Source organism: Scyliorhinus canicula, chromosome 3 (assembly GCF_902713615.1).
Source record: "Scyliorhinus canicula chromosome 3, sScyCan1.1, whole genome shotgun sequence".
NCBI classification, from domain to species: Eukaryota; Metazoa; Chordata; class Chondrichthyes; order Carcharhiniformes; family Scyliorhinidae; genus Scyliorhinus; species Scyliorhinus canicula.
Genome location: NC_052148.1, coordinates 73,512,498 through 73,536,408, shown reverse-complemented (window position 1 = coordinate 73,536,408; position 23,911 = coordinate 73,512,498). Strand labels below are relative to the sequence as shown.

Below are 23,911 nucleotides of genomic sequence, written 5' to 3'. Positions count from 1 at the left end.
GTCCACATGTTTTGGACATGTCCGAAGCGTAGGGGATTTTGGCAGGGGTTTGCAGATGTCATGTCCACGGTGTTAAAACAAGGATGGCACAGAGTCCAGAGGTGGCGATTTTCGGGGTGTCGGAAGATCCGGGAATCCAGGAGGAGAAAGAGGCAGACGTTTTGGCCTTTGCTTCCCTGGTAGAACGCAGATGGATACTATTGGCTTGGAGGGACTCAAAGCCCCCGAAGTCAGAGACCTTGCTATCGGACATGGCTAGCTTTCTCTGTTTGGGGAAAATTAAGTTCGCCTTGAGAGGGTCACTGTTAGGGTTTGCCCGGAGTTGGCAACCGTTCGTCAACTTCTTTGCGGAAAATTAATCGTCAGCAGAAGGGGGCGGTTTAGTTTAGCTTAGTATAAGGGGTTAATAAAGGTGGGACCTGTAAGGGAGGGAGACGGCTTTTGCACTATGTTTATAGTTTCATGTACATTGTTTATTGTGTTGTTGTTATAATACCAAAAATACCTCAATAAAATGTTTATTAAAAAAAAAGATGGTGGCAGACACATACGGTAGGTACGTGATAGTTACTGGATCTTTGGCAGGTATGTTGGTGGTATTAATTCACGTATATGCCATGAACTGGGATGATACAGCATTTATTAGGAAGCTGTTGGCTTCCATTCTGGATTTGGATACACACCAACTGATTTTTGGAGGGGATTTAAATTGCGAGCTCAACCCGAAGCTGGTCTTTTCTGGGCTGAAATCGTTGCACCTTCGGGGGATGGTGAAGATATTGTTGGCATTTATGCAGCATGTCGGGAGGCAGATTCGTGGAGGTTTATGTCTGCTACACTCTTGCAGGTCTCTACTGTTGAAGAAGGATAAGGAGCCAATGGAGTGTGGGTCATATCGGCCAATCTTGCTGTTAAATGTGGTAGCCAAGATACTGGCTAAGGTGTTGGTGGTAAGGCTGGAGCCCTGTCTCCCTGAGGTGATTGGGAAGGATCAGCCAGGCTTTGTCAAGAATCGGCAATTGTCAGCTAATATTTGGAGGCTGTTGAATGTTGTTCTCTCCCCATCCGAGTGGCCCGAGCCGGAGGGGTGTCTTCAGATGCCGAGAAGGCATTTGACAGGGTGGAGTGGAAGTACGTTTTAGAACTTCTGGAGAGGTTCGGTCTCGGGCCAAAATTGAGTTCAATGGTACGGTTGTTGTATACGGCCCTCTTGGCTATTGTTCATAGCAATTCCTTGAGTTTGGGTATTTCCATTTGAATAGGGGGACTAGACAGGGGTGTCTGAGGTCGCCCCTCCTATTTGCATTCGCGATTGAACCCTTAACTATAGCTTTGAGGGCTTGGGGTAAGTTGAAGGGGATAAAGAGGGGAAGGATGAAGCATAGAGTGTGCCTAAATGCTGGCGATCCGCTGCTTTATGTTACGGACCCAGTCCCCACCATGGGTGATATAATGGAGCAATTGAGGAACTTTAGTTCATTTTCGGGTTACAAGTTGAATCTAGAAAAGAACAAATGTTTTCCACTTAACCCCCCAGGGAGAGGAGCCAACTTGGGAGTGTTGCCTTTTCCCTTGGCCAGCTCTAGCTTCAGGGATTCTGGGTGACCCATAATTGGGCCGGGCTGCATAAATTGAGCTTTGCACGTCTGGTGGACAAGGTTAAGTCCGATCTTCAAAGTAGGACAACCTTCCTCTGTCCCTGGCGGGCAGAGTCCAAGCTACTAGAATGAATATTCTCCAAGGTTCTTGTTTCATTGCCTTCCTATCTTTTTACCTAAATCTATTTTTGTGAAGGTCAATAGGCTGAACTCATCCTTTATATAGGCGCGCACGATTGCGAGGATTTGTAGTTTTTCAAAGGAATAGTCGGAAGGTCTAACATTGCTGAATTTGCTGTATTATTATTGGGCGGTGATGCACTATCAATTGACGACAGGAGCAAAGTTGTAGCCCGAAACTGAAGGCTTTAATAGACAAGACGTTTCGGACTACAACTTCGCTCCTGTGGTCAATGGATAGTGCATCAATTTAATAGACAAGATATTTCCCCAGCAGCTCAGGTACAGAAAGGACGCTGTGGGGAACACACGGGCTCTTATACCCCGCCTTACAGGGCGGAGCTACCTTACAGCTCTAACCAATGGGTGACTAGTGTTACATACCATTGGGCCAATGAGCAGCAAGCCTTCTCCACCAATGGTGTCTCGGCATTGCTAGTTACCGTAATACCTCTAGTCATACTACCACAGGCAGTTAATGCTGAGAAGGTGCTGGGGTGGTGCAGTGACCCAGGTTCTGAATGGGGACAGATAGGGGAGAGGTTGTGCAGGGGATTTAATCTTGGTGCGTTGCTGAGGTCCTCGCTTCCGTTTTCTCCGACTAGATATTCCTCGAATCAGGTGGCCGTGTCTACTTTAAGGATATTGAAACAATTCAGGCAGTGTTTTAAGCTTGGATTCATGTCGCGGTTGATACTTATCTGTGCCAATCACTTATTTGAGCCATTGAGATTGGACACCACATTCGGGGTGTGGGAAGGAAAGGGGCTTGAGAGATTCGGGGATTTGTTTGTAGAAGGCTGGTTTGCCAGCTTGGAGGAATTGTTGCAAAGTTTGGTCTTCTGGGATTGAACTTTTTCAGGTACCACCAGATAAGGAATTTTGTACAGGTGGCCTTCTCAACATTTCCTGAGGCATTGCGGACATGTCTGTTGGAAAGGATCCTTTCGTTTGCAGGGCCAGAGGAGGTTGGCACATCTGGAATTCTGTCTGAGGATTCGGACTTGGTGGATGGGATGATGTTGAAGTGAGAGAGGGAGTTGGGACGTATAGTGGATGATGAGGTGTGGAGCGAGGCCCATCGCAGGGTGAACTCCTGTCTTCATGTGTGTGGCTTGGTCTAATCCAGTTTAAGGTGGTGCAAAGGGTGCACCTGACCAAATGAGTGAGTGGTTCCTTTCCGGAGGTAGAACACGGGTGCGAGCGGTTTTCTGAACAGCCGGCCAATCACACACACACACATTCTGGCCTTGCCCCAAACTGGTAAGCTTTTGGGTCTCCTACTTCAGAACCAAGTCAGCAATTCTGGATATCGATCTGGAGCCTTGTCGTCTCGTGGCCATTTTTGGAGTGTCGGACTCGCCATGGCTGCAGATAGGAGTGAACGCTCCATGCCATCACCTCGCTGATCGGTCAGACGTAGGTTCTACTGGTGTGGAGATCACCGAGCTCAGCGCCTCGGTATAGTTCAATGACCTAATGGAATTTTTGTACCTGGAGAAGCTCAAGTACACCGTTGCGGGGGTGGGGCGGGGGGGGGGGGGGGGGTTCAGTTTAAGCGTTGGTGATGGCAGCCATTCATTACCTACTTTAAGGAATTAGTCACTGTAAGTTGAGGTTTGTTTCATTTTGTTAGTTTTTCAGCTGATTTTCTTCTCTTGGTGGATGGGGTGGGTATGATTGGTTGGGGTTTTTGTTCTGTTGGGTTCATGTATCATCTGCAGCGGGTAATATGAAAAATCTCAAATAAAAATGTTTAAAAGAAAATTTAAGTCAGCTTGTTTTTGAATGAATTTTGGAGATTTCAAAGGGCGACACCGTGATCTAAGGTATCATGAAAACTTTAATTTTGCTACTCTGGAATTCAGAGAAATGTGAACGTTTAAGATACAAATTAAAATATTGGTTTGTTCTGGTTCTATACTGATTCAGGTTTCCATTCATTTTATTGCATACTCTCTCAGATGGAACAGTCGCTAGTTAGTTTATGCTGACACTCTGCAGTATCTGGAAACATAAACCAACAAGGGCAACTTTAGTAACTTCCTACCGTATGGGAGGCCAGCTTCTTTTCTATGTGCTTCTGTCTCAAAGAATGTTTGATGTTGTTCCCAATGTTTATCACAGGCTGCGCAGAGGAAATTGGAATCAAAGCCTGGGCAAGAGCAACCTATTTAAAGAACATATGAAGAACATTAAAAATAATATCCATTTAAAATAATACAGATTTGAATAATAAAGATTATTATTGAAATAATATTGATTTAAAATAATATTAACCCAGTTTAACTCAATACTATAATGATCTGTTCTGTTTATGCCAAAAAATTGCTAGATTTTTATACTGGTGTTATTGTGTTGTACCAAAGAATCAGTCTCAGCTCCAACCTCAGGAAGACTTAAGTCCTTTACCAACCCATCCCAGGGCAAGATGGTCTCTCAAGATCAATGGAGGAATGTGGAACATTTGCCATACCTGGGGAGCCACCTCTCCTCTAAGGCTGATATTGATGCGGCGATCCAACATCATATCCTCCCTGCAGGCAGCATGGTAGCACAGTGGTTAGCACTGTTGCTTCACAGCTCCAGGGTCCCAGGTTCGATTCCTGGCTCGGGTCATTGTCTGCACGTTCTCCCCGTGTTTGCTCCGGGTGCTCCGGTTTCCTCCCACAGTCCAAAGATGTGCAGGTTAGGTGGATTGGCCACGCTAAACTGCCCCTTAATGTCCTAAAAGGTTAGGTGGGCCGAATGGCCTCCTTCGGCACTGTAAATTCTATGTCTATACCCAATCTACGAGCGCCTCTTTCGGACGCCTAAGAACGAGAAGCTTTGTACGTGACATCTGTGCTAAGACCAAGATTCTCGTGTACAAGGCAGTCGTCCTCCTAACTCTTCTGTATGGCTCAGAAACTTGGACTACACACAAACCCCACCTCAAGGCCCAGAGAGATACCATCAGCATTGTCTGAGACGGATTCTTTGCATAAGCTGGGAGGATAAGTGTACTAACACCAGCGTCCTTGAAGGAGTCAAGAGCACCAGCATCGAGGCCATGATCATCCAAAATCAACTCCGCTGGGCTGGCCATGTGCTGGTCATGGTGCCAGAGCCCTGACTGCCAAAGAAAATGTTCTTCATCCAGCACAAGACTTCCCCCGACAAGTGCAGGACAAAGGAAGCTCTTCAAAGACACTCTGAAGGCTTACCTCAAGAAATGAAACATTGACTTCAATGCCTGGGAGACCGTTGCTCAGAAGAGACCTACGTAGAGGAACCTCCTGATTGAAGGGACACAATTCTTCAGGAACACCTGACGGCATGAGGAGGCCCAGGAAAGGAGCTTCAGAAAGGAATACCAGTGATCTTGAGTCAAAGGACTGATCCCACCTCAGAACTACCTACGCTTGACAATGAGGTTCTAGGACTGGGTCATCAGCCATGCAAGGAACCATAGAACCCATGACCAGTAACAGAGTTTCTTAGATGGACAATCATACTCATTGGCGAGTGGTCGCCAAAGAAGATCATATGTTGCGTGGAGATCATTGTTGCGGTGCACTAAAATGTATTTTTCTGGGCTGTGGGAAGACTTTCTTCATTACACATTCTCCACTGATTTCCATTGGACTAAGTTGCATGAAGTGAGGTTATAATGTTGCAGGGAAGATTTATATTTTAGGGATTCTAATTTTTAGTACGGGTCGCTTCGCCAGTTTTGAACGATTAACAGCTGGTCTAAAAACAGAAACAGCTGTTTTTAAAGAATTGCAGCACCTTTCCAAACACATGAACAATTTCACAAAATGGTGTATGCCCAAGGGCTTTTAAATATGATTACAAAACTTTGGAAAGAATCCCGTGAAAACGTTCCAGTCCTTGGACTCGGGATTGCTGGTATTCCTTTCTCAGGTTCCTTTTCCAGGCCTCCTCTTGCCGTCAGGTGTTCCAGAGGAATTGTGTCCCTTCAATCAGGAGGTTTCTTCATGTAGGTCTCTTCTGAGCAAGGGTCTGCCAGGCATTGACATCGATGTAGCATTGCTTGAGGTAAGCCTTCTGGGTGTCTTTGAAGCACTTCCTTTGTCCTGCTCTTGTCAGGGAGCCTTGAGCTGGGCGAAGATTTTCTTTGGCAGTGGGGGCTCTGGCATCCTAAGCATTTTCTAAGATTGTATGACAGGTTTCCGTCTGCATAGTGCACTGTTTGACTGCCAGGTGCTCTATTGTATGATCAGAGAATGTGAGGACTGAAATGGGGAAACAATACCAAGTGAAACATGAGGACTGAGAGAGAGAGCAGTGGAAGAAAACAAAGCATTTTGTGTGGGACGACATTTGGTGAATGTGTGACAGAGAGAAAGATAGATGCTAAAGCATTAGAAAGGCAAGAAGAGGTTGATGAAATTCTACAGAAATACAGAGATCATGGGAGAGGCGTACCACTGCACCATAACGATTAACAATAGAGTAACTAGGAAACCTTGCAAACCTGGAGCGACGACTGCATGAAGAATGCTGTACTGATTTGTATTTTTCTCTGATCTCTACATTTAACTCTGTAAGTTTAGTGAATTCTAAAAACATAGCAGCATTGAAACCATAAGAGCCATTTTCACAGATGTATCTGTACATGACAGAACCGGTAAGAGTGGCCACTGCCCAGTGCTTGTGGAAACAAAGTCCTGTCTTCACATTGAAAATACCCTGCATCGTGTTGTGTGAAACGACCATTGTGGATAGATTTCAAACAGATTTCAAATAAGCGACTCAATAATGGGCGTCCATGAGGCGCTGTGGGCCATCAGCAGCAGAATTATATTCAACCACAATCTGCAACCTCATACCTGAAATATCTCCCATTCGACATTAACCATCCAGCTGGGAGATCTAGCCTAGTTTAATGAAGAGTGCAGGAGGGCATGCTAGGAGCAGCATCAGGAATACCTAAAGATGTGTTGTGAACCTGATGAAGCTACAACACAGGACTACTTGTATGCCAAATAACATAAGCAGCAACTAATAGACAAAACTAAGCAATCACGCTACCAACAGATCAGATCTAAATTCTGCAGTCCTGCCACATAAACAGCTAACTGGAGGAGAAGGCTCCACAAATATCCCCATCCTCAATGCCCAGCACATCAATGCAAAATACAAGGCAGAAACAATGGCAAGCTTCAGCCAGAGATGGCAAGTGGATTATAGAATCATAGAATTTATAGTGCAGAAGGAGGCCGTTCAGCTCATCTAGTCTGCACCGGCCCTTGGATGGAGCCCCCTACTTAAGCTCACGTCTCCACCCCATCTCTGTAACCCAATAACCCCACACAACCTTTTGGACACGAAGGGGCAATTTAGCACGGCCAATCCACCTATCTCATCTTTGGACTACGGAAGAAAACCAGAGCACCCAGAGGAAACCCACGCAGACGCAGGGAGAAAGTACAAACTCCACACAGACAGTGACCCGAGGTCGGAATTGAACCTGGGACCCTGCTGTGAGGCAGCAGTGCTAACCACTATGCCACCAAGCCGCCCTGAGATGCATGATCCATCTCAGCTTCTTCCGAGGTCCCTAACATCACAGATGCCAGTCTTCAGCCAATTTGATTCACTTCACGTGATATCAAAAATGATTGAAGGCACTGGATACTGCAAAGGCTAGGGGCCCTGACAACATTCCAGAAATATTATTGAAGACTTGTACTCCAGACCTTACCGCACCCTTAGCCAGGCTGTTCTAGTACAGCTACAACACTGCCATCGACCCGGCAATGTGGAAAATTGCCCAAGTACATTCTGCCCACAAAAAACAGGACAAATCCAACCCGTCCAATTACCACCCAATCAGTATAATCTTGATCACCAGCAAAGTGACGGAAGATGTAGACTCCAGTGCTATCAAGTGGCACTTACTCAGAAATTATCTGGGCTCACTGATGCTAATTTTGGGCTCTGCCAGGGTCACTCAGCTCCTGACCTCATTACAGCCTTGGTGCAAACATGCACAAAAGAGCTGAATGCCAGAGGTGAGGTGGGAGTGACTGCCCTCGACATCAAGGCAGTATTCGCTTGAATGTGGCATCAGGGGGCCCTCGCGAAACTGGTCAATGGGAATCTGGGGGAAACTCTCCGCTGGTTGGGTCATACCCAGTGTCAAGCAAGATGGCTATGGTTGTTGGAGTTCCGGAACATAACTGCAGGAGTTTATTAGGGTAGCATCTTAGACCTAACCAGGTGCTTCATCAGTGACCGTCCCTCCATCATAAGGTCAGAAGTGAGGATGTTCACCGCACTGGAGTGTTACCTTGGGCTGCATTTGAATATTTAAGTTAGAGTTTGGTGAGTATGGGTGTTTTAAGGGTTAATGTAATTTAAGGGTTAATTTCTAGCTAAAGTCTAGTCTTTTCTTTAATTCAGCAATCAGCTAAAAGTTGGTCTTTGTGTTGGGAGAAGTTGAGTTTTCTTCCAGCTTTGAAACAGGGGCACTCTGAGAAGCTAGTTAATTAGATGGCCATCTTAAACTGTTTTTTCATAAACTTGAATCAGCAAACATGAAAACAGACCTTCTTCAGTGCAGCTATTGTCTGCACTGTGTGCTGCTACGGGCTGCAGTAGAGTGTTTAAATTGGGGTTTGGTGAGCAAGGGAGTTTGGCAAAGAGGGAAGGAGGTGCTCCTTGGCAAACACATCTGCAGGAAGTGTCACTGGTTGCAGAAGCTTGAGCTCTGGGCTTTGAAACTTGAGCGTCAGCTGGAGTCACTGCTGTGCATCTGTGAGGCAGAGAACCATTCAGATAGCACATTTAGGGAGGTGGTCACACCAAAGGATAAAAGTACGTAGGCAGAGAGAGAATGGGTGCCTGCAAGGCAGTCTAAGCGATCCAGGCAGGTAGCTCAGGAGCCTCTTGAGTCTATCTTGCTTGCTAATCAGTTTTTAATTTTTGATACTAGAGTAGGTTATTCAGACCAACTAAACTGCTCCGCTATTCAGTAAGGCCATTGGCTGATCTAATTGTAGCCTCAACTCCACTTTCGCGCCTTTGCCCATTCTTTTTGACTCCCTGGTCAATCAAGAATCTATCTAATTCCGTCTGAAAAATATTGATCCTGCAGAAGTCATTCTCTGCGGAAGAGAGTTCCTGACTCGCGATCCTCCGAGAGAAAACATTTCTCCTCACATCCAACTTAAATTGGAGACCCCTGATTTTTAAACTGTGTCCCCAAGGTCTAGTCTCTCCCACAAGGGGAAACATCCTTTCCGCATTCACCCTGATCAAGTCCCATCAGGATCTTATATGTTTCAATGAGGTTGCCTCTGAATCTTCTAAACTCCAATGTGACTCTCAGCATCTAAACAAAGTACCATACCAGCAAAAAAAAAAATCTGCATCAGTATGAAGAATGTTTGCAACACTGTTCGCTGCCTCTCTGCTTCCCAGAGTTTTAACGCCAACCATTCTTAAAGTAAGTGATTAACAACCACTACTGAAACCATTTATTCAGCTGGATTGTACTTATCTTCTCGCATCCAATGAAGAAAATAAGTGATTCTGTTGATGAAGCAGTAAAATCTATTTTCCCAATAAAGGTCAGCCTCACAATATGGATAGATTTTGATGGGTCATAGAAATATGATAAAACTCTACTGATGATACAAGATATTTCAGAAGTATAAATCAACATGGACAAAGCATGGTGACCTACCACCAGCCTTGCAACTATGGCTTCCACCGACATTATGTTCTTCATGATTATGTTTACAACGGCATTTGGCTCGCCAGGCGCTGGGGTCAAAGTTTCTTCGTTTCCTCAGCCAGAATTCACCCACGTCTTCAGGGCGGGAAGGGATGAAGGCATAAGCTCTGCACTGGCAGCCAGCCACCACACAGGGCACCCGAACACTTGTACCTGTTGCAACCAAATAAACAGCACTGGTCAATTCAGCAAACCACATCAGTCAATTTGGAATGTCCCAAATAAATTCATCCTGAAATTCAGAAATTTCACTGACTGTGTAGTCTTACACAGCCAGCATGCGACTCAGAAAACCAAGCACTGCGGGCAGTATATTCATTGTGGCCTCTCTGGCTGCATCACAGCCTGATATGGCAACTGCTCGGCCGAAGACAGTAAGAAACTTGTGGTGAACGTATTGTACTAACCATTCACCACTGTATTACATTGTATCACGCTGTTGCCCATATGGGCTCCACCTATGGACCATTGTACTGTACTACACGGAATGTATCAGGTTGGTGCCCTTGTGGGCTCCGCCCCCTTGAGGGGAGGTATAAAGAGCAGCTGCCCTGTAGGCGGCTCTCACTAGCAGAGCAGTCGCAGGCAGACACTGTTCTAGCCCATTAAATCCACTGTTCACTTCAACTCTCTGTCTTGCGTGAATTGATGGTCGCATCAAAACCATAGAGAGTCGTGAAGACAGCTCAGTCCATCACACGGACCCGCCTCCCATCCATTGACTCTGTCTAAACATCCTGCTGCCTTTGGACAGTGGGCAGCATAATCAAAGACCCTCTTACAGACTGAACTGATCTCTCCACGCATCTTCTCCACTGAGTAGCAGTACATCCCATATGCTTCACCCAATGTCTATATCTATGTATCTACATGTGCATTTATCGAACGTCTCATGTTTCTCATGTATGGAATAATCTGCCTGGCCTGTACTCAGAACAATGCTTTTCACTGTACCTCGATACATGTGACAATAAAGCAAATCAATCAATTAATCAATCAATCGGTGCTCCTGATTTCCGAGCCATGGCCACAAGAATTCGGCAGCATGATTTCTGTGCCTGAACAGCACAGGAACAGGCCCTTCGGCCCTCCCAGCCTGCACCGATCCAGATCCTTTATCTAAACCTGTTGCCTATTTTACAAAGTCTACTTCTCTCTGTTACCCACCCGTTCATATATCTGTCCAGATGCATCTTAAATGATGCTATCGTACCTGCCTCTACCACCTCCGCTGGCAAAGCATTCCAGGCACCCACCACCCTCTGTGTAAAAAACTTTCCACGCACATCTCCCTTAAACTTTCCCCCTCTCACCTTGAAATCGTGACCCCTTGTAATTGACACCCCCACTCTTGGAAAAAGCTTGTTGCTATCCACCCTGTCCATACCTCTCATAATTTTGTCTCCCTCAATCAGGTCTCCCCTCAACTTCCGTCTTTCCAATTAAAACAATCCTAATCTACTCAACCTTTCTTCATAGCTAGCACCCTCCATACCAGGCAACATCCTGGTGAACCTCCTCTGCACCCTCTCTGAAGCATCCACATCCTTCTGGTAATGTGGCGACCAGAACTGCACGCAGTATTCCAAATGTGGCCTAACCAAAGTCCGATACAACTGTAACATGACCTGCCGACTCTTGAATTCAATACCCCGTCCGATGAAGGCAAGCATGCTGTATGCCTTCTTGACCACTCTATCGACCTGCGTTGCCACCTTCAGGGTACAATGGACCTGAACTCCCAGATCTCTCTGTACATCAATTTTCCCCAGGACTCTTCCATTGACCATATAGTCTGCTCTGGAGTTAGATCTTCCAAAATGCATCACCTCGCATTTGCCTGGATTGAACTCCATCTGCCATTTCTCTGCCCAACTATCCAATCTATCTATATTTTGCTGTATTCTCTGACAGTCCTCCTCGCTATCTGCAACTCCACCAATCTTAGTATCATCTGCAACCTTGCTCATCAGACCACTTATACCTTCGTCCAGATCATTTATGTATATCACAAACAACAGTGGGCCGAGCACAGATCCCTGTGGAACACCACTAGTCACCTTTCTCCATTTTGAGACACTCCCGTCCACCACTACTCTCTGTCTCCTGTTGCCCAGCCAGTTCTTTATCCATCTAGCTAGCACACCCTGAACCCCATACAACTTCACTTTTTCCATCTTCAGGCATATCCTCACATCCCCATCTGAACAGCCAATGCTGAACCTCACCCTCACCCTATTGCCTTTCATACCCCTGCCTCAGGGTCACCCTCCACAAATGGTGTTTTTCCCTCCCCTCCACAAACTCACACCTCCCTCCTTTCTCTTCTTGCGGGAGATGAAAGCACAAACCCTGATGAGAGGCAGAGGCCCCTGGGTGCATTGTAGTGGAGATGGCCTTCTCGTAATAAGCTCCATATTAGCCACTGACAATGCACTCCCACCTGCTCCACTGGGAAGGAGGTCTTGTTTCAGTAAGGTGCTGATGTCAGCAGCTGCCTACGATGAAAGACAGAACCTTCTGAGCGACTGGTGCTCTGTTAGTCATGGAAGCCGATACACCCTGTGCTGGGTAGTCTCGCCTTCGTCCTGTTGGATCTCGGTGTCCACCTGTTCTGTGAAGGGGCTTGCATCTGAGGAGATGACAGCTGCTGGGTTCCGCCTGGTGGAGCTGTTTAAGCTGCTCCCATGCGGCGGGAGAATGCGGGTTGCAGGGAAGCAGTAGCTGAAGGTGAGTGAAGTGACAAACAGATGACGCGCCTTCCAAGACATTGATAACCACTTCTCAAGCAGTTGTAGCACTGTCTCAGAGAAGAAGGGCTTTGAACAGCAGCCCCTCACCTGGCCCTGAATGGAGCTCTTCAGTGTAACTGAACAAAACCATCCCAGTTTTACTGAAGAAGCTGGTCAAGCTGTGCACTCACCTTGATCAACCTGGCCAGTTGTTGACTGGTGAGGAATTGGGTGCCCTGGCTAGGAAATTCAGAATTGAGGATTAAAACAGCTCTTAATTGACTTTTTAATTACCATAAAAACTTACCGGACAGGTCCAAGGGGATTTCTCGCTCGTCTTTGATCCCAGGTGAGGGCAGGATAATGTTGGAGCCCTGACCCGACATCAATCTCAGGAGATTTAAATCCCTGCTAACGCACAAACCTGCCTCCCCTTGGCTGGAAAAATTCCACCCCAAAGAGAATGCAAACGGACATGAGACAGGTTGAGTGAATGTAAAGGAAAGTGGTGGATTTGGGGAATGTGAACTTACTCACCCTGGCATTGCCAACCTGGTAGAAAAAATGGAATATCGGACTATTTTTGAAATGCTGAGAAACTATTAAAAGCTGATGATGATGACCGGAGGGATTTGGGTGCCCTTGTACAAGAACATGGGAAGTTAACATGCAAGTACAGCAAGAAATTAGGAACGCAAATGTTACGTTGGTCCTCATTACAAAAAGGATTGTAGTAAGGTAGCTTGTTGCAATTGTACATGACATGGCTGAGGCCACATCTAGAGGTCTCCGTATCTATGGAGAGATATTGTTAGAAGACTCAGACCTCACGCTATGGATATTTTCAAATGACTGAAGTCATGTCTGTCTGTTACCCTTGAACTAAAAAGATCTACCAAGCGGTATTGCAGAACGTTGTGCTCATTACCTCTGAAGAGTCACGTATGACCCCTGTGGGCTGCAGGGATGAAATTCAAAGAGAACTATACAAAGACCATCTGCATTTCCTAAGCCAGGCATGGCCAACCAGAGATATTCATCTGTTGGGACAAAGGACCCCACAACCTCCCCTTTAAATCTTAAAGGGTGGAACATTCAACCATCTTGGGAACTCAGATAGGAGATAGATAGATACATAGAAGATAGGAGCAGGAGGAGGCCTTTTGGCCCTTCGAGCCTGCTCTGCCATTTATCATGATCCTGGCTGATCATCCAACTCAATAGCCTAATCCTGCTTTCTCCTCATAGCCTTTGATCCCATTCTCCCCAAGTACTATATCTAGCCTGTGGTCACCCTTTGTCGAATATATTGGCTCAACTGCCATTTTACTACCTACAAAAGCAGCATAGAAAAGGAGCTCTGCCCAGATTGAATACATGGTGCCATCTTCACTGTTTCTACTGGAACCTCTGTGCCATTACCATTACTTACAAGACTGATTCTGCCTGCCCATCATCTCATGTGAAGTTAACTACACTGGAAACGTGAATCATACAGCATATAATTTCAACCTGCTGACCACTGTAAAGGAATACTTCATGGGCCTTTGATTCTGGACTCTGGACACAGCTGAAACAATAATTATTTTTTCTGTGGTCATTGCCCAGTAAATCCTTCTCTCTCTATCCCGCCTTCATTGTATGTGGTGATATGTGGATATGTGGTGAACCCCCCCCCGCACATTCAGAGTCTGTGCATATAAACTAGCCCTATGGGTTCCTCTTATCTCGGGTCCGCTATTGGGTTATTCATGGAAAATTGGATCACACCAAAACTGGGATTTACATCACTGCTTATAAAGGGGGAAGCAAATCAATAGACCTTTCTGTTTCTGGTGGTGATATAAGAAATAAGGGCTGTTTAAATTAACCCCCCTCCAATCCAAAACAATATATATGCTTCACAGGTGAAGCAATGATGGCCCATTAGATTTTAGAAACACGCCACGAGGAGGCGAGAGAATCTCACCCGCGATTCTGAGAGGAGTTGATAGGCAAGTTGCAGAGAGGAAACTTCCTCTAATAGAGACTCTAGGGTGGAATTATCTCAGGATAAGGGGTCGGCCATTTACAATTGAGGAGAACATTCTTCGCTCAAAGGGTTCTGAATGCTCAGTTATTAAATATATTCAAGACTTGGATCTATGGACTCGAAGAGAGTCAAGGGAAATGCGGATTGAATGTAAAGTTGAGGTCAAAGATCAGTCATTATGTTGATGAAGAAGGAGCTGCTTTGAGGAACTAAATGACCTACTCCTGCTTCTAATTCTTATGTTCTTATGTTCGGAGCTTAATTTTACTGAAATTAATTTGGGAATAAAACTTTGGACATCTGTCATCTTTGTGGTTGGGACAAAATATAAATGTGATTACTGCTAGCAAGGAGGCATGCTGGTAACTTTATAACCAAGTACACCCTAGAAGGAAAAAGTTCAATGATCCAATCAAGCTGTTCCTTCTGGAGTCCATGTATGATTTTTCCACCAAGGTCTTCCATGTCCGACCCATCAGCTGGTGAGCCCCTATTTTGGAGAACCCAATTTTCCTATTCCTCGTTCCTGTGAAATAAACAAACACTATTATGATTAGCACCTCTAAAATCCTGAGATGTCATTGGCTTACTAACACCGCTTTGCTGAGAACTGTAGTGATTATGAGTTGATCATTAGACTTGAGCCGAAGGAGCAGAGTTCAGTGTGTTCGTGCCAGCTTATTTTTACATTCAACCAAAAATAATCGATTTATATACAAAGCGAGGTTCATACCGGTAAAGCGTTCATGTTCAGCCAGGAGGTGTCCACAAAAACACTTTGACTTTACTCCAACTCGAATGCAATCCCATTTGTACTCAGGACATCGCCATCCAATATAGATCCCTGTCAAAGCAACACAATCACCATGCATTGGTTGCAAACATAATAGCTGCACTATCTATGATTACTTATAATGCAGTTGGTGAAAATGCCTTAAAGCAAAACTGAAATGTACTAAAGTTCCGAGTGTATGTCAAAAAGGAAACAAGGTATTCATGCTCACATGTACTGAAAAACATACCTCTCTTTCACAGGGCAAGTTGCAATATTAGTACTTTTGAAAATGCAAGGCTAAAGTTGTTCTTTCCGGTTAACTTCTGTCATCTTCCTGCTGCACTAATCAAATGTATATTTTAAGCTAGACCTTAGCCTTCAGTGCCAGTGTGATTCTCCATCTTCACATTAAGGGGAAGGTTTGGTTTATGCAGTGCCTGCAGCAAAATTTATAATGGTCTAAAATAAAGTTCAGCCCTGTGTTTCCTAAAGGGGAAAAGAAGTTACCAAGGAAGCTACAGATGACAGGACCTAATCATATAATTGGAGGATAGATTTCCCTGATATCTTCATCACATAAGAGACTAAAGAGGTGGTTTACTTGGGCACATGTGTTGTCAATAATCTACCTTGATATTAGGCAGTAACATGTTCAAACTAATAGTAGGTATTAAACAAGAACTGAAGAGGAGGGAAATTAATTCTTCTTTCACCAAAGTAAAGGCGAATTATTTCAAGATGAACATAATACACAGGCTAAACTATATCTGCAATTATTTTCTTGTTGCAGTTCAGACACACTGTGCCTGAGACAGATTTTCTGCATCAGCTGGGAGGACGGCCGTGCTAACACTAGTGTCCTTGAAGGAGCAAAGAGCACCAGTATCGAGGCCATGATCATCCAGAACCAACTCCGCTGGGCTGGCCACATGTTTAGGATGTTAGAGTTCCGACTGCCAAAGCAAATCTTCTTCGCCCAGTTCAGTGCTCCCGAACAAGAGGATGACAAAGTAAGTGTTTCAAAGACTCTGACGGTTTACCTCAAGAAATGCAATGTTTCTTTTGTTTTTTTTAATACATTTAGCGTACCCAATTATTTTTTTCCAATTAAGGGGCAATTTAGCATGGCCAATTCACCTAACCTGCACATCTTTGGGTTGTGGGGGTGAAACCCACACAGCCACGGGGAGAACGTGCAAACTCCACACGGACAGTGACTCAGGGCCGGGGTTCGAACCCGGGTCCTCAGCGCCGTAGGCAGCAATGCTAACCACTGTGCCACCATGCTGCCCCAAGAAATGCAATGTTGACGTCAACAACTGAGAGACCCTTGTTCATAAAAAAATGACTTGATGGTGTCATGATATGCACTCATGCACATAATGAGATACAGACAGGCAGTGACAGACACCTAGTACAGCCAATCAGCACATAGGACAGAACACAAGCAATCACCAGGCAGAACACTAGAAACACATTCGTGGTATTGAGATGCAGGACCTCCAAGACCAGGGCATCATCTCCAAACTGATGGAACCGACTGACTGGGTCAGCTCGATGGTCTGTGTGAAGAAGCCCTCAGGAGAGTTGCGGATATGCATTGATCACAAAGAACTTAACCGGAACATAATGCGGGAACACTACACAATCCCAAAGCGGGAGGAACTGACCAGTGAGATGGCACACGGCAAATTCTTCACGAAGCTAGATGCATCATGTGGTTTCTGGCAGATACAACTAGACGAGTCCAGCAGGAAGCTCTGCACGGTCAGCACACCATTTAGCAGGTGCTGTTATAACCGTATGCCGTTCGGCATTGTCTCAGCCTCTGAAATCTTCCACAGGATCATGGAGCAGATGATGGAGGGCATTGAGGGTATACATAGATGATGTAATCATATGGTCAACGACCCCCGAGGAACACATATCTCGCCTCAAACAAGTCTTTCAACGTGTCCATGCAAATGGCCTCAAGCTGAACAAGGCCAAGTGCTCCTTTGGCATGTCATCCATCAAGTTCTTGGGTGACCAGATATCCCAGCAGGGTGTACGATCAGATTCGGACAAGATCAAGGCCATTAACGCCATGAAGACCCCGGAAGACAAAAAGGCGGTACTACGCTTCCTCGGAATGGTGAAATTCTTGGGAAAATTCATTCCCAACATGGCCTCACACATCACGGCTCTCAGGCATAGAAGCCATAGAACTTTAGGGGGCAACAGAAAGCTACTAAAAAAGCTATAAAGAAGAGTAAGATAGAGTACGAGAGTAAACTTGCTCAGAATATAAAAACAGACAGTAAAAGTTTTTACAAATATATAAGACAAAAAAGAGTGGCTAAGGTAAATATCGGTCCTTTAGAGGATGAGAAGGGAGTTTTAATAATGGGAAATGAGGAAATGGCTGAGGAACTGAACAGGTTTTTTGGGTCGGTCTTCACAGTGGAAGACACAAATAACATGCCAGCGACTGATAGAAATGAGGCTATGACAGGTGAGGACCTTGAGAGGATTGTTATCACTAAGGAGGGAGTGATGGGCAAGCTAATGGGGCTAAAGGTAGACAAGTCTCCTGGCCCTGATGGAATGCATCCCAGAGTGCTAAAAGAGATGGCTAGGGAAATTGCAGATGCACTAGTGATAATTTACCGAAATTCACTAGACTCTGGGGTGGTCCCGGTGGATTGGAAATTAGCAAACGTGACGCCACTGTTTAAAAAAGGAGGTAGGCAGAAAGCAGGAAATTATAGGCCAGTGAGTTTAACTTCGGTAATAGGGAAGATGCTGGAATCTATCATCAAGGAAGAAATTGCGAGGCATCTGGATAGAAATTGTCCCATTGGGCAGACGCAGCATGGGTTCGTAAAAGGCAGGTCATGCCTAACTAATTTAGTGGAATCTTTTGAGGACATTACCAGTGCAGTAGATAACGGGGAGCCGATGGATGTGGTATATCTGGATTTCCAGAAAGCCTTTGACAAGGTGCCACACAAAAGGTTGCTGCATAAGATAAAGATGCATGGCATTAAGGGTAAAGTAGTAGCATGGATAGAGGATTGGTTAATTAATAGAAAGCAAAGAGTTGGGATAAATGGGTGTTTCTCTGGTTGGCAATCAGTAGCTGGTGGTGTTCCTCAGGGATCCGTGTTGGGCCCACAATTGTTCACAATTTACATTGATGATTTGGAGTTGGGGACCAAGGGCAATGTGTCCAAGTTTGCAGATGACACTAAGATGAGTGGTAAAGCGAAAAGTGCAGAGGATACTGGAAGTCTGCAGAGGGATTTGGATAGGTTAAGTGAATGGGCTCGGGTCTGGCAGATGGAATACAATGTTGACAAATGTGAGGTTATCCATTTTGGTAGGAATAACAGCAAACGGGCCTATTATTTAAACGATAAAATATTAAAGCATGCCGCTGTTCAGAGAGACTTGGGTGTGCTAGTGCATGAGTCACAGAAGGTTGGTTTACAAGTGCAACAGGTGATTAAGAAGGCAAATGGAATTTTGTCCTTCATTGCTAGAGGGATGGAGTTTAAGACTAGGGAGGTTATGTTGCAATTGTATAAGGTGTTAGTGCGGCCACACCTGGAGTATTGTGTTCAGTTTTGGTCTCCTTACTTGAGAAAGGACGTACTGGCGCTGGAGGGTGTGCAGAGGAGATTCACTAGGTTAATCCCAGAGCTGAAGGGGTTGGATTATGAGGAAAGGTTGAGTAGACTGGGACTGTACTCGTTGGAATTTAGAAGGATGAGGGGGGATCTTATAGAAACATTTAAAATTATGAAGGGAATAGATAGGATAGATGCGGGCAGGTTGTTTCCACTGGCGGGTGACAGCAGAACTAGGGGGCATAGCCTCAAAATAAGGGGAAGTAGATTTAGAACTGAGTTTAGGAGGAACTTCTTCACCCAAAGGGTTGTGAATCTATGGAATTCCTTGCCCAGTGAAGCAGTTGAGGCTCCTTCATTACATGTTTTTAAGGTAAAGATAGATAGTTTTTTGAAGAATAAAGGGATTAAGGGTTATGGTGTTCGGGCCGGAAAGTGGAGCTGAGTCCACAAAAGATCAGCCATGATCTAATTGAATGGCGGAGCAGGCTCGAGGGGCCAGATGGCCTACTCCTGCTCCTAGTTCTTATGTTCTTATGTTCTTAGTACAGCACAGAACAGGCCCTTCGGCCCTCAATGTTGTGCCGAGCCATGATCACCCTACTCAAACCCACGCATCCACCCTATACCCGTAACCCAACAACCCCCCCTCTTAGCCTTACTTTTTTTAGGACACTACAGGCAATTTAGCATGGCCAATCCACCTAACCCGCACATCTTTGGACTGTGGGAGGAAACCGGAGCACCCGGAGGAAACCCACGCACACAGGGGGAGGACGTGCAGACTCCACACAGACAGTGACCCAGCCGGGAATCGAACCTGGGACCGTGGAGCTGTGAAGCATGTATGCTAACCACCATGCTACCCTGCTGGTGAAGAAGTCCACTGCATTCCAGTGGCTACCCACACATCAAGCAGAGTGGCTTGAGCTCAAAGCAAAGCTCACCACTGCTCCGATACTAGTGCTTTTTGGCCGGACAGGGAAACAAAAATCTCCCCAGACGCCAGCCAGGACGGCATTGGTGTGGTGCTCCTCCAAAGGGATGACTCCTCGTCCTGGGCTCCAGTTGCTTATGCGTCAAGGGCCATGTATCCTACTGAACAGAGGTATGGCCAGATAGAAAAAAAAAAGTGTCTACCAACCTTCACAGTGGAGACTGACCACAGACACTTGGTCCATATCATTCATAAGGACTTGAATGACATGACGCCCAGGCTTCAGCGCATTCTGCTTCGACTCCGAAGGTACGATTTTGAGCTAGTACACACACCAGGAAAGGAGCTGATAATTGCGGATGCCCTGTCCCGCTCCATCACTTCACCCTGTGAACAGGTTGACTTCATCCGCCAGATTGAGGCACAGGTGCAGCTGTGTGCCAGCAACCTCCCAGCCTCAGATGAAAGAGTGATCAGCATTCGTGAAGAGACTGCCAAAGACCCTCTTCTGCAGCGTGTAATACACTACCTTGCAAATGGCTGGCAAAAAGGGCAATGCCCTCAGTTCTTTAATATGAAGGACGACCTGACAGTTGTCGAGGGGATCCTCCTCAAGCTAGATCATATCGTTATTCCTCACAGTCTGCAGAGCTTAGTGCTCTAAAAAATCCACGAGGGACACCTCGGTGTCAAAAAGTGTAGGCGCAGGGCCCGGCAGGCTGTTTATTGGCCTGGAATCAGCCAGGTCATATCCAACATGGTCCTCAATTGTGCGACCTGCCAGCGTTTCCAGCCTGCTCAAACAAAAGAAACACTCCAGCAACACGAGATTGTGACCTCTCTGTGGTCCAAGGTGGAAATCGACCTTTTTCACGCCAATTGGCGCGACTATGTGCTCATCATAGATTACTTCTCAAATCACCCGGAAGTTGTGAAGCTGTCAGACCTCACATCAAGGCCAGTCATCTAGGTCTGCAAGGAGACATTTGCCAGGCATGGTATTCCACTCACTGTCATGAATGACAATGATCCCTGCTTCCACAGCCAAGAGTGGTCCAATTTCGCCAAGTCGTACCAATTCAACCACATTACCTCAAGCCCACACTACCCGCAGTCCAATGGGAAGGTTGAGAAAGGGGTCCATATAGTGAAGCAACTGCTCTGCAAGGCTGTGGACTCTGCATCTGACTTCAACCTTGCGCTGTTGGTGTACAGGGCAACCCCTCTGTCCACCGGTATGTCTCCGGCTCTACTCCTCATGAATAGAGACCTGCGAACGACTGTTCGGGCCATACACTTACCAGACCTGGATCACCTCCCAGTGCTGCAAAAGGTGCAGCGACTCAGGAACCGGCAAAAGCTGACGTACGATGCTCATGCTACCGATTTGCCTGTGCTATCTCAGAAAGATGCTGTTCGGACCAAGCTACCTGATGGAGGCTGGTCAGCTCCAGCTGTTGTTGTTTGACAGGCTGCTCCGAGATCGTTTGTAGCTCGTATGGCTGATGGCTCCATTGTCAGGCGCAACAGAAGGGCACTGCACAAAGTTGCCTGACCACCACCATATCTTACTTTTCCAGATGTTGTTATGCCTCCTCCGGACACCTCGCACCACGAGGCCACCAATCTGGCAGCAATCCCGCCTGCCAAGGTGCTGTCATCCCCACCTCCACCTCTCAGGCGGTCGATAAGGATCTGACGCAAGCCCCAAAGATTGGACTTATAGACATTTATCTTGTAAATATTGTTCTGTATGGGCACGCTAGACACCTCTCATGTATATATTCATCCACTCGCCATTTTATGCAAATAGTCATACATGTAAGTACAGTCGCATATGCTTCAAACAACCAACATTTTTTTTAAAAAGGGGGATGTCATAATATGTACTCATGCACATAATGAGATACAGACAGGCAGTGACAGACACCCAGTACAGCCAATCAACACACAGGACAGAACACAACCAATCACCAGGCAGAACACTAGAAGGTGGTTGTGGTAATCACCACTATTGTATATATTAGGAGAGGTGTGGTAAGGCTCTGTACTACAGATACGGGGGTAGTCCCTGCCTGCTGGCTCTGCCCAGTAGGCGGAGTATAAATATGTGTGCTCCCCGTAGAGCAGCCATTTTGCCAGCTGCTGTAGGGGGCCACACATCTTAGTGTAATAAAGCCTCAGTTGTATTCAACTGTCGTCTTTGTGCAATTGATCGTGCATCAGTGGTCTCCCACTATAAAACACACGAGGTATCAGCACTCTGCCTCTTTCCACTGGTGACAACTGTAGTGACAGTCAGGGTGTATATATCAGTTTGCACCTTCTACACATGGCTCAGAGCTAGTCTGGTCTAGTTAGTTATAGTAAGCACACTGAGACTAGTAGAGTGTCAAACCCACAGCGAACTGTGTGCACTGCTTAACAAGTTCAATAAAGCGTATTGAACTAGCATCACAGTTTGGAGTCTACTTTCAAGTACAACTGCATCCAGTTGCAGTCCGTGTTACCCCAGGGTGAATAACATGACAAGCGGAACCTCCTGATTGAAGGGACGCAATTTTTTGAAGACACTTGACGGCGAGGGGAGGCCTGGAAAAGGAGCCTTAGAAAGGAATACCAATGCTCTAGAGTCCAAGGACGATCTACAGTCCCACCTCCCAGAAACAAGTGTGCAGTTGAAGATGTAGCTCTAGGATCAGACTCATCAGTCATGCAAGAACCCACAGAACCCATGACCAGTTTCTTAGGTTGACAATCATACTCCTTCGCGAGTGATCGCCAAAGAAGTAGGTTCAGGAAAACCAAACAATTGTGTCTGGAGACTCAAAACGTGGGGAAAAAAACAAGCTACAGGAGATAAAACTGTAAGTAGGAAATGTTGAACCAATTAGAAATGAATCAAATAATTGGGTAAAGCTCAATACCTCGTACACCTAGACTGGGGTTTACTGGGTTTATCCCAGTCTAAAACCTCTGCTCTTTCCAGACGTACTTTCCTCAGCACCGAGGATGCATCCCATCTAGACTGGGTAACGATCAGCTGAAGATCATTCATAGATGGCACACAACAATGCCATCCTTTGCATGAGATGAGGAGCCGGGCTCTGGACTGCCCATTTCAGTGGGTGTAAAAATTCTCAGTCGACTTATTTGAAGAACTGCTTTCTCGGTCTTCTGGTCAACAATGTTCCTTAACGTCACTAGCGCCAAATAAAATACTGGTCATTCAAATAATTCTCTGTGACTGCATCTTAAAAAATAATTCATGATTTTTAAATTCCTTTGATCGTAAGACGACAGCAAATAGGAGCATTTGAGGGTCACTTGGCACATCAAGCCTGCGTCATCAACAAATAAGATCATGACTGATCTGATTGTGCCCTTAATCCCACTTTCCTCTCTGTCCTCCATAACCTTTGATTCCCTTATCAATCAAAAATCTCACTACTTAGCCTTGAATATATTCAATGACCCAGCCTCCACTGCACCCTGGGGAATAATTTCAAAGATTAATGACCCTCTTGGAGAAGAAGTTCCTCCTCAACTTCATCTTTAATGAGCAACTCCTATGGTGGGATCTTCCAATTGTGCCCATTGGTGGGATTTACTATGCCGCAAAATGAACCTTTGCAAGCTCGTCGCATCTGCCATGGTGGAATGGAAAATCCATACCTTTATATTTAAACTGTGCCTCATAGTTCTAAATTCCCCTATGAGGGGAAACATCCTCTCATGAGCATCTAATCTGTTTAGCCCCCCTCAGAATCATACATGTTTCAAGAAGAACACCTCTCATTCTTCTAAACTCCAATGAAGAGAGGACCAAATTGCTCAACTGTTCCTCACAAGACAACTCCGTCATCCCAGGAATCTCTGAACTGTCTCCAATGCATGCATATCCTTCCTTAAGTAATGAGTACTCCAGGTCCACTCTCACCAATGCCATGTACCACTGTAGCAAGGCTTTCTTACATTTATACTTCACTCCCCTTTGCAATAAAGGCCACCATTCCATTTGCCTTTTAAATTACTAGCTGTAACTCCATGCTCAGTTTTTGTGATTCACGTACCAGGTCACCCAGATCCCTCTGTACTGCAGCCCTCAGAAGTCTCTCCCCATTTAAATAATATTCTAAAATCAAAAGAGAAAATGCTGGAAAATCTCAGCAGGTCTGGCAGCATCTTTAAATTAGCTTTGACAAAGGGTCATCTGGACTCAGCGTGGATGTTCCAAAACAGCACTTTAGCTTGAGGCCATGTTCGTGTAAGCGTCGGAATACTTTCTTGAGTTGC

At 45.7% G+C, this 23,911-nt stretch overlaps 1 protein-coding gene across 2 annotated transcripts in view; it reads right to left on the bottom strand.

Moving 5' to 3' along the window:
* LOC119962731 (protein FAM221B-like) overlaps nt 1–23,911 on the bottom strand; it is a 78,240-nt gene that overhangs the window by 6,595 nt on the left and 47,734 nt on the right. For both annotated transcript variants that reach the window (XM_038790720.1, XM_038790719.1), the window contains 3 exons: nt 15,026–15,136; nt 9,478–9,681; nt 3,829–3,948 (listed from right to left, as the gene is read on the bottom strand). In XM_038790720.1, coding sequence (XP_038646648.1) covers nt 3,829–3,948; nt 9,478–9,681; nt 15,026–15,136 — 435 coding nt within the window. The remainder of the gene's footprint in view (nt 1–3,828; nt 3,949–9,477; nt 9,682–15,025; nt 15,137–23,911) is intronic.